Genomic DNA, 11,519 nt, shown 5'->3' on the forward strand with positions numbered 1-11,519 from the left:
TTGGGCGGACTGTTTACCTGAGTAATTTGTCAGCGTACAATGTTCGAATCCGAAATCCTTCAGCCTTCAGCCTTCAGGGACTCCGCGGTCACCTTTTAATCCAACCTTTAGCTGCCGTACCAATGCTTTGTGCTTTGTGTTAGACTCTGATGCGCGACTCGGGCGACGTTTGAGATCGCAACTCTTGTTACTTGACACTTTTTCTTTGGATATTATGTATTTTTCAATTGCATATTTCATATTTTTGCAATATTAGAAGATTATTCAAGGAATTATATTAGACAGATGATAATTATTTATCATATATTGAAAAATGACTAATTTTCAAAGTGAAATTATAATCGTATTTAATGGCATGAAATATTAGTAAAATTATGAATATTTAATGAAGTATTAAGTGACACAAAGTTTCCCTTATGTAATGACTTGTCATATTTGAGGTACAAGAAACCACCAAAGAAAGGTTTTTCGCAAACTTCGAAAGAAGAAAAATGGGCACTTAGGGTATTCAATTTTTAATGTAAATTTATAGCTACAATTATGCTAGCTTTCAAATTGAATAGATAAAACTGTTGAACCATTGAACTGTTGAATAATTAAAATTGTAAAATAAAAATTTTATAGTAAAATATTGAAAAGAATAATTCTACCTGCATAAACAGTCATCAATTCTTCTTGTCCTTTATAGAAATTGAAGAACTGTTACAAGAATCACTCGAAAGCACAACCTTACATCCTTTTAGGAGAATAACCCGACGCGACGTTCGTTACATCGTCGAACGTCTCGAGTGACTGAGGAATTAAGCTGGTACCTATCGAGGTGCTATGTATCAATACAAACAGATTTATGAGCAAAGGAACGCAACGACTGTTAAGTGGCAACATTTCAGGGTTCAGCCATGCGAATCAGAAGAGTCACTCGAACACCGTTGGAGCCAGCGCCGACACATTTCCCGCATCACTCTTTTATTTCATCTTCAAACTCGTGAGAATATTTTTTACTACGATGCGTTTCTTTTGAAATTCTATAAAAAATATGTATAAAAAGTTCTGCAATGATATACGAAATAATAAAATAAAATTTTATTGAATTGTTTATCTATTCTTTGTACATTTCCAATTTAAATTTTCACTCTGTATTGAAGTTTCAAAGATCCCTTAAACAAATTCAATTACACCGGAGAAAGTCTGAATAAATAAATATCTTTGTGCAACTGGGAGGCTATACACACTTGATTGTAACATCGAATAATCAACCCCGAAAAGGATCATTGATCCGGGATCATCGTTAAAAATAACAGAACGTATTTATCCGAGAGGGTGTGTGACATTCTTTACAAAGAACACGGTGCAGACTTTGCCAGCCAACTTCCATCGGTATACTCGAATGCTTTTTCACCGGTCAACCAAAACGATTATTTACCCGTCTTAGTGATTACACGTTGGTCTACGATAGGAAATACCTCTAAATATACTGACAGCCTCGAAGGAGTCCGACGCGGCCAACCTTTGTACTGCGATTACCACTCAAATCACCGTAAAATTCCCATGAAATACGTTTCATTGTATCACGAAAGTGCAGGTAAAATTTAGATGTTCCTGGCTAGCCGTGAAAGTTTTTTTTTTTCTCTTCTCTTCGCCGACGGTACAAGGCGTTTCGAAATCTTTCTTGGAAAAAGAAAAAAAAATGGTAATTTGCTTCTGTTTACCGTACCTTTCACTTTCCATTGCATGGAATATTTAAGGAAATTTTTATTTATGAAATTGTATACTTGTTATTAATATTATGACAAATATGTAAATAATGATTAATAATAAAATAATATATAATGTGTATTATTATGAATTTTCTTTAATTGCAATATATATTTTAATCGAATCCTTATCAATAAAAAATTTTAATTATTATTTGCTAGAATTTTAATTTGATAAAAGTAACTTTGAAAAGCTAACAGTCATTATATTATTTAATGAATATATTGAAAGTGAATTGAAAGAGTGATTTGGAGCTTGAAAATGTTTATGTTCTGTAACATTTTATTTACATATTTTTAAAACTCTATTTACATTTAAGTTGCACGCCATAGGCGCGATAATATCATCCTCGTACATTTGAAATAATCATTGCTGTTTAACATTAATACAAATTTATCGTAATTTACATTTATACACATGGTTCATTTCGTTTAGTCTAACTAAAAATCCTTAATTACTCCTAAATTTTTTACGTTTTGAAGTATTTCATATTGCAACGAACGCGACTAAAACAAAGTACATTTTATAAACATTACTACCCTAAATCTATAATTTCTTGAATTAAACTTGATTGTTTCGCTCGAATAAAACATAATGTCACTAAGATACACGTATAGTTGCTGAATTATTGCTCTCGACGTACCTTGTACGAACTTTCGTTTCAGTATAATATAATAATACAAAAATAATTCATTTATAAAACATTTTCATTTAAATGTTTTATCTTTTGTGATATGTTCCCATCACAGTTGATTTCCACGAGTATTCTGCGCCTATTTCAATAATTAATGAAGTTAGTTCATTATTCAATATTATTCCACAATCTTTCTCCCAACTTACTAATAAACCTTTCTTCTAAAATGTCCACTTGTGCTCAAATTATATATACATCTCATAATAACTTGAGATTTTGGAGAATTACAGGTCCTTGTAATAAAACTCTAAAAAAGAGTAATATTCAGAGCAGATGATCTCAGGTCATCATTTAACAAATTTTCTATCTTCATAAATTCTTCTTCAGACAAAAATTCAGCCATTTTAAAACTCTTTTAATCCAAAAGCTTTTCGATTAATTCCAATTACCATGATTCCGAATGACCCGTTCAAGCAGCCTTGTACATATCGCAAATGATCCTCTCAATCGGGATGACTCCGATGGTTCTCCGGAAGAATAGTTCCTCGATCGCGTGGGTGGAGACTGAACGAAGCGACGGCAGCAACAGCAACAATTTCCCAAACCTGAGAGCTCCGAAGGATGCACCACTTAATCTCTGTCCAAGAGCCAATTGAGCTCCGTCTCTCAATCTCGCCACTGCGGCCGCATCTCTGAGCCTACTTCCGGTACTGGGCGACGCGGAACCATTGCTGCTTCTGCTGCTGGGAAGAGGTTCGCTGTCCAAACCAGCCTTGAAGAGCACGATCGCTCGGATACACGCGAATTCGTGTTGATCGAGGTTCATCGCGTGGAAACCAGCCAGGGTCTCTTTGAACCGATTCACTTCAACGGCTAGGCCCAATCCTTGGTGACCAGGAGGAAGAAGAGCGGTTGGATCTAGTGTCGGTAGAATTTGAGCGGCTGCTAAGAGGAACAGTTCTCTCCAGGAGGATTCTAGTAGGGTTAGTTGGTCCTCCATCGCTAGGTTCGTTCCAGCAGCCAGGTCTCTTGCCCAGTGGACGTTCAGGAAGAGTAATCTCGCAGCTTGCTCGCAGATGGACTCGGCTGTTATCGCTGGGATCAACGGCACCGATTGTAGACCCGCCATACTGACCGGAATCTGGAAATTTGAGAAAAGGTTTAAGGTTATTTGATGTTTACAATATAGTATCTTTCAAGGTTATTGAGGAAATTAGAAAAAAAATTTTCCAAAAATTTTCATTGCATGTCTAATGATTATGGTATCTTCTATAAGCGAAAGGGTTAAATACAGATCAAAGGGTAATACAAATTTAATAGAACAAGTAAATAATGTTGTTTAAAAGTGAAAAACATGTATGATAAAATATGATTTATGGAATTAGGCTTACCTTCGACATGGCCATGCTATTACAATAAATAGGGTGTGGAATGGGATGGTGAGGGGCTGGCGCTGCGACAGAAACTCGGGGTTCTGGTTTGGGCAAAGCTAGATCCAAGGCTCCGGCTGGTGGGGGCACCATGTTGGCCATCATTTCGGGTTCTTTAAAATACAAGGCCATCTGCCTTCGTAGAGTCGAGTTTCGTGGGCCACGTTCGTGTTGCACAGCTGGAAAAATATGAAATTCGCGTTAATACGATGTTTAGCGCACATTATGGGCAGAGATTTATTTGCTTTTTTGCTTTATACTGATGATGGAAACGTGTACAGTACTTTCAAGATAAGATTATCTGAGTGTTTGCTACTGACTATTTAACTTGAAAAAATGTCGACTAAACACAATTTATTCAAGATGATTATTAAAGAATTTTTAAGAGCTACTTGTCTAATGCTTCAAGAAAAATTGAATATTATATTTAAAATTAAAAATTTACCATCTTTGTTCATGCCAGCTTGAATACATTTGGCCAAGCGACATGCTCGACATTGATTCCGGTGCGTTTTATCCACCATACATCCTCCTTCAGATTTCGCTTTGCAAACGTATTGACGATTCCTTCTTATCGATCTCTTGAAAAATCCTGCACACCCGTCACACGCAAATATACCATAGTGTTTCCCCGAAGAATGATCTCGGCACACTTTGCAAGGGATGTCGTAAAGAATGCGACCTGCAATAACAAAATAAATTTTTCATCAGTTCAGGGATCCTAATTAATAAATTTCATCGATCAAACTTCTTATTTAAATCAAATTTCGGAGAAGTAAAAAATTCACTTTCGCCACACAAATATTCACAAAACCCCTGAGTCCCTTCAGAAACCCCTGCACCAAGATTTCATCAAACTGTCGTTCGCTTCGATTTCCCTAAACACGACAAAGAGCCAAACAAGAAGGCCCAGAATCTTCAGGACCCGCTCCTAAACGGTGCATTGTATCCCGTTTGTCGCTGGTAAAACCGAGAAGAAAGCCGCTAGTCTAATCTGAAAGAATGGCAGTATTTTGGATCGGAACCCGTTTACCAGCGAAAACACGGATCCCGTGAATGACATGGCCGATGAATGGATCGATTTGTCGCCGAAGCTAGAAGGACCTCCTGGACGTACGCGATTCTATACCTGTTCGTTGGTGCTGAGCCCTTCTACGTGGGACATCAAGGGTGTGGTGCGTTTATAATGGGGGTACCAACTCGTTGTCACGGGCTCCGCCTACGCCATTGAGAACGACGTGGCTGGTGAATGGGACTGAATAGACCGGATGTGGCTGCTGCATTCAGCAGCCCTTAAGTGAGCAGCCAGAAACGCGACACTTCGCTCGTATCGCCTGATCTCCCTTGATCGCTTCCCTTGGCTCCTTTATCTTTACTTAACGTGGATCTTATTATGGGAGAAGGTTAAACGTTTTCGAGCCGCGCTTTTTTACCCTCCCGTATCAGTTATGGGGATGGAAAGAAACTCGCGGGGGTGGCTTTGGAGATCGATGGGCATTGTGTGCTTTCTGAGGTGTTTGCTTGGCAGATAAGAAGTCGAGATTTCACTGGGACTTTGTATAGACTTTTCAGATCAGTTATTGAACTATGGAAATTGTCTTTATTTTTTTTTTAATTTTAGTGAGAGAAATAGAAAATTAAAAAATGATTTTAATAAATCATTTTCAGATCAGTTATTGAATTCTGTAAATTTTTGTTTATGTTAGTGAGAGGAATAGAAAATTAAAAAATGATTTTGATAAATTAAATAAATTTGCAAATAATGATAAATTGTATTGTTTCATTGAGGGGTTCTTAATAGGTTAAGGTAATAGGTTATCAGAAACGCAACAACCTGTTGATTTCACGAAATGTGTTCTACTTATCGATACCATTCAATTTTATTAATGTTTTTCGACAATCAATACCTGTCGTATGAAGAAAAAGCAAGAAACCAAAGGAAAGGTTTTTACGTAAGTGAAGTATTCATAGAACCCTATGCATTATATGAAATACGATGCACGCATTAAAAAACAGGTTGCAATGATAGGGGTGCACCCTTGCACGATACAGAAGAACCTTTTCTCCCACGGTAAAGGGAAAGTTGAATTGCAAACACGTATACTTTTCACGTACAGAACTTTCGCTAGAACTTCTCCAAACGTCTTTCCAAGTAATACCTTGAAGCAATGAAGTGCATTCTATTGCGTTGTAATTTTTTCAAAATTGATGTACAACGATATTTGCTAAAATTATTACTATATAACTATTCGTTATTGAACACTTGTATGTAAAATATTTAATCAATAGTTTAATCCTTCATTTATTTATTTTTAATTTAAAAGTAGATATACATATGTTTAATGCCAATTTTTCTAATGTCTAAGCAAATTCTGTTCATAGAAACAGAAAAAAAGTGCAATTTTGAAATCTGAAGAAATTCCAGATCAATGGAAAAACGTAGAAATAAGAGCAGGAGGAAAGGCGTGCACGAAGGAACGCGTATTAATATCACGCGATGCACTTTACAACCATCAAACTTGCATTCGATCATTATGGCTCGCGAGTCATTCACGATTGAATTTTTCATCGACGTGGAATCGAAGTCTATGTTTTAGCGAGAGCCAATCATCTTCCTACCGTCGCTTTCCTCGCCATTGATTCATCAATCATTCATGGGATTTTTACAGTGATCGAGCTCGACCCTCGACCGGATAGGACATGAGGAGGAGGCGAATGCTCAGAAGCGCACGCTTTACTTGCGATTAACCACACGCAATTCAAGTACTCAAGGCTGAAAGTGCATTCTCAAAGGGAAAGGGTATTGCACAAGAACGACTTTTTTTTTCTCCTTATATTTTCATTCGTTTTCCATTTTCTTGTTAACGATCAGAATATTCTATGAATTTTCTTTTTAAATAAATTTTAGTTCAATTAATAGATTTCTTTAGCTTCTTTTGAAAATAATGAATCATTTATGACAAATATTTCTTGTTCAATTATTTTCAGTTTTTAAGAAATTTAATATTTCTTTTTATGAAATATTAATATCGCAGAGAATTTAAGTTAGCTGCCCCCAAATTGCAGTCGTCGAAGGGTTAATTTCGGGGTCGATTCAACCGGATGTGATTCACTCAGGCTAAAATGTTACTTTGTACAGAATTCTTTATCGTTAAAAGCCCATTGGTCGAGTAGTTTCAATGTTACCGTTTCGTGAGGGCGATGTTTAGGGAAAAGTTTGTCGCGATTATAGGCGAAAGGGTGAAGAAGGGCGATTGTGTACTCCGTGAACTTGAATGAGAAATTAAGCGTAAATTCGTGTTTTCAAAGTTACTTGTACGTAATCATTGCCTTGGGCTATATTCCTTCAATTAATTCATCCTATAAAATTGCTGAAAATAATTTTGGGGTACTTGTTCCTCGAATCCCTATGAAGAGTACTAAACTGCTTAAATAATTCTGTTTCCTTAAAGTATATTCACGTTTTTATAATAATTCGAGAAAGGTGTATAAAAAATCCTTTATTTTCGAGAATTAAGCAAAGTATTCAGTGATCCTAGGGGATAATCTTCCCCTGGAATTATACGTTACAAAAAATCTTAGAAATCTTGGGATTAAAGTCCGTTGGTAGATTTGAGTGAAAGTTTTGTCTACATTCCACGTAACTTAACATAAAATAAGCTTTATGATATGCATAATGCAATGAAATGTTAATAAATTGAAAATCTTTTCAGCCACGACATGAAATGACAAACAGAAGGGTGATATCTCATTGCTAGTTTGTTCAGATGACATCACCATTGATATAATCGTGTCATTGTCCATCAGGTGTTACGCGGATCGTTAGTGGAGCATGGGAATTTCGCGGCATGTGTGAAAAACCATACGCCTTCCATCGATAGATACGAATAATACGCGTGTATTCATCCGTCATCTGTTTACCCCATCGCGATTATAAGGGTTGGAATATGCAACCCAACCCTTGGTAAGCACCTTTCACCTTTTCACAAATTCTGTTATTGAAACGCATTTAATAATTATAATCTCTGCATAAAATTAATGAAAAATTATCAAGATCTTGTTTGGGGATATTTTTTGGTATCACGATTTATTTCAAACCTGAAGAATAATATTTATGAAAAATTTATAAAAGATTTAGCAAAATTAAAATAATAATTTTGCTTAATTTTTGTAAAATTATTTCAGGGTAAGTTTTTTGTGTGAAACGAAATGTCGAATTTGAAATAATTAAGAGCTATACTACAATACCTAATATACATATTTTATTAAACCATTGAAGTAATCGCAGGTGTATTCAAAAGGTAATCATAGCAGTAAATTAACCAGGTGGGTTTTAAAACAATTTACGAGATGAAAGCATAATAAGGCGCCTTGATTCCTCGCCAAATGACGCTCGAATTCAACCACCCACGACAACCTGTTAGTAAGCCACGGAGATTCATAGTTGCTATGGTGTGTTTCGACCATCTGCTGTCATTTTCTCATGGATGAATACCACCGGGGACGAATCATTTAAATGTACGGACCGTGCGTGTCATTTAAATGCCGCATATGCTATTTGTTTCACACGAGATGAGCCGCGTGATGGCAAACACCCTTTCCTACTGCGGTATAATTAACGATGCGACCCTCTCCTAAACGTAATTAATGCATCAAACGTGAACATTATAGAATCTAATCACAAGAAAGAGAGGTTTTAATTATTTAGAACAAAAATTGAGAAGAAATTGATAATTAAGGGTAGCTATGCTTGATTTAATATTCTGTTTATCCTGTTTTGGGTAAAATAACAACAATTTATATTTAAACCATATTTTGAATAACAAATTTGAAATTTTATATAATTATAAATGTTCAGAACCTATCGAAAGTAAAATTCTTAAAAAGATATTGAAATATTAAGTTTCTTTCAATAAGTTTCAACCCTATAAGTAATCCTAAAGAAATTCATTATTGCGATTATCGGACTAGAAAATGGTGAGTAAGGAGCATAGCATCACCTGTGAATTCTAACAATAACTGAGCAATAAAATAGGAAAAAGGTAACACCATTGTTCAGGTACGATTTTTCGAAGGATGGGCAATTACTACCTCCTCCGATGGTGACACCAGGTTCGGGAGTAGCTGTCTTTTACAACTGTGGTTTCAGAGCTAACGAGTACCATAAACCAGGATTTTGTTTTATTACTGCCTACGTGAGAAACATCACAACCGTTATGTACGACGGCGAAAACAGAATTTCTTTTTTGTTTTGGTCAAAGAAAATAAAAAGCTTGGAACAAAAAATGGAATTTTTGAAGTGATTTTTGTAATTTGTTTTGACGAATAACCAGTGCTAAGAAAATTAATATTTTTCGGTGACTGTAGCATTCTATAAAATGGATTAAAAAATAATTCACGGTGATATAAAAAACGGTGCTGAATTAAATAGTGAAGGTATTGCATTTGAGAAGAACGAAACTGAATATTTGATTAATTATGTCAACCACTGTATATTAGTATTTTTGACAAAGCTTTCAAAAATTAACGTGAATTACACTTGAATAAAATATCAATTTTTTCAAATGAAAGAAATGTACCTTAAGCAAATTTTAACCCCCTCTTAAATTCGCAAAATAATAACAAAAAAAAATTAAAAATACATCACACTTTTCTCAAACAAATCAGAGTATAACCGACTTATGCCCCACTAGAAATATTACAAAAAATCAGAAAATATAAAAAAAAAATCTTACTGGAAGAGGCGGGCATCTTCGGCTGCGAGACAGGCATATGCCCAATCTGTGGTTCCTGGTTCTGCATCTTCACAACACAACCACCACTATCGCAGCAACGTCCAGTGAACGGTATCTCCAATAACCAACAACTTCAACAACAACCACGAAGATGATTCACGAACGATCGTACACGAAATAATCACGAGGATGGTTCGTCAGGTATTGAAAACTTGCATGTGACGAGGACGATGTTTCGTTGCCGAAAAACCGAAGGAGACTACTCGACGTTACTTCCTGCCTCCTGATAATCGAAGCAAGGGCTAACTCCACGATGAAACGTGACTGACAGTCATCGTAGCGAGGACTTCTTGATGGTAAGCACGGCTCCTGACCGTTTTCAAACAGGCCTGCAGGAACGGCGTCGTGACGCTTCATTGGCCGACGACTTCCCTACCCTCGAAAAAGGGCGGTCCTTTCCAAAGGAGCTGGTTCCACCCTGACTGGCCGGGGGTTGAACGTCAGGCGAAGCTAGCAGGGAGAAGTGGCGAACGAACGGAGACGTCAGATGTTCCCCACCCTTCTCACCCTTTGTACGATCCTATTCATTCAGCACCGAGGTGAAAACGAAGCCACTTCCACCCCTTTTGCTGTGTGGATTTCGTGGACCTCTTGCCGCTAGATCGCCTCGTCACCCTTTTCCTACGAACAACAGCTAATTTTCTGCCGTAAGGATTTTCGAGATGACACTTCGTTCGACTAATTTTAACAGTTTTTTATTTTTCATGATATTCGATAATTTAATTGTTAAATTTGATTATTAGATTTTGAAATGTGGAAAGGTTGATACAATATAATAATATAAATGGATTTTTTCAACCCCGTTACCTGAGGTATTATTTATTTTTTAATTTTATGAAAATTTTTATTATTACTTAGCTCAATTGTTTAACGTTTTTGAAAGTTATTAAACTTATTAATTTTTTAGAACAACACATTTACACTGTCCATAATGGAAGGGTTTACATTTGCCTATATACAATTATAATTAAATAATTCAGAGTAATTAGTATTCTAACACATCCAAAACAATATCGTCAAATGATATAATAATAAATATTAAAAAAGAAAAACAAATTCTATATGAATTTATCAATCATTTTTATAGAGAAGTTCTTTTAGTTTCAAAAATTTAATTTTAATATGGCAGATTGCAAGTGTAATGGATTTAAGATCCATATAAACCTTTATTGTTGATGCGACTATAAACTCTTAATTAAAAAAAGAAAAAAATTCACTAAATCTTGCTTCTAACAAAAGCAAAACCATGTATTCGATAGTTTTTCAGATCAACTGATGCGTGGATGAAAATATCAGGTAAAAAAGGAACACAGAGAACAAAGAAAGCGAAAGAGGAAGAAAGTAGAAAGAGTGAGAAGATGAAAAAAGGAAGCATTCCTATCTTGAATAGAGATACGTGGAGGAGGTTAAACAGAATATACACCATAGAATAATACACTAGCAGGCAGATGCGTCCGCTTCCTGACTCCCTGACTCCATCTTGAATTATCTCGTGACCCATCCCTTCGTGAAGAGCGCACCCTTCGCGCGGGAACCTGGTTTAGGGTGTACTCGCACTCGGCAACCGAGTGCACGAATTACGCGAAGAATCCGTCATAACCGATGTAATATTACGGAGATTGGATCTCTGGATCGAGTTCTCGATCACCCCATACCGGTTTCAAGGACCTTCTCGATGATATCGCCCCATGCAGCCACGTGGTGGATTTCCTTTTTTAGTTATGTGCACCGCGTGCTGATTGATGCGAACAAATTCATGGAGTGGAGAAAGGGGGTTTATTAATTTAACGATTAATTAACGCAGGTAGATGTGAGCAAGTGGTGTTTGATTAGAAAAAATACTATACAAATATTGGGTGAATTTAATCATTTCTTAATTTATATTAAATAGTTTTCCAATATTTA

The 11,519-nt window shown here is 36.1% G+C and overlaps 1 protein-coding gene across 1 annotated transcript; it reads right to left on the minus strand.

The window, feature by feature from the left end:
- Positions 1–2,104: 2,104 nt before the first annotated feature.
- Positions 2,105–9,861, minus strand: tll (nuclear receptor subfamily 2 group E member tailless). Its single transcript, XM_034331376.2, has 4 exons — positions 9,555–9,861; positions 4,265–4,501; positions 3,781–3,998; positions 2,105–3,530 (listed from the first exon to the last, which is right to left on the minus strand). The coding sequence occupies exons 1-4, from the start codon at positions 9,619–9,621 to the stop codon at positions 2,859–2,861; spliced, it is 1,194 nt and encodes a 397-aa protein (XP_034187267.1). The 5' UTR covers positions 9,622–9,861; the 3' UTR covers positions 2,105–2,858.
- Between the last annotated feature and the right edge of the window lie 1,658 nt (positions 9,862–11,519).

This window comes from Osmia lignaria, chromosome 6 (genome assembly GCF_051020975.1).
Source record: "Osmia lignaria lignaria isolate PbOS001 chromosome 6, iyOsmLign1, whole genome shotgun sequence".
Taxonomy (NCBI): domain Eukaryota; kingdom Metazoa; phylum Arthropoda; class Insecta; order Hymenoptera; family Megachilidae; genus Osmia; species Osmia lignaria.

Bases quoted from the DNA above. Each gene is read 5' to 3' on its own strand.
- tll (XM_034331376.2), bottom strand. From the start codon at position 9,621: ATGCAGAACCAGGAACCACAGATTGGGCATATGCCTGTCTCGCAGCCG. The intron at 4,502-9,554 runs GTAAGATTTTTT...TTGTTATTGCAG, and splicing joins GAAGATGCCCGCCTCTTCCA to GTCGCATTCTTTACGACATC. The intron at 3,531-3,780 runs GTAAGCCTAATT...TCAAATTTCCAG, and splicing joins ATAGCATGGCCATGTCGAAG to ATTCCGGTCAGTATGGCGGG.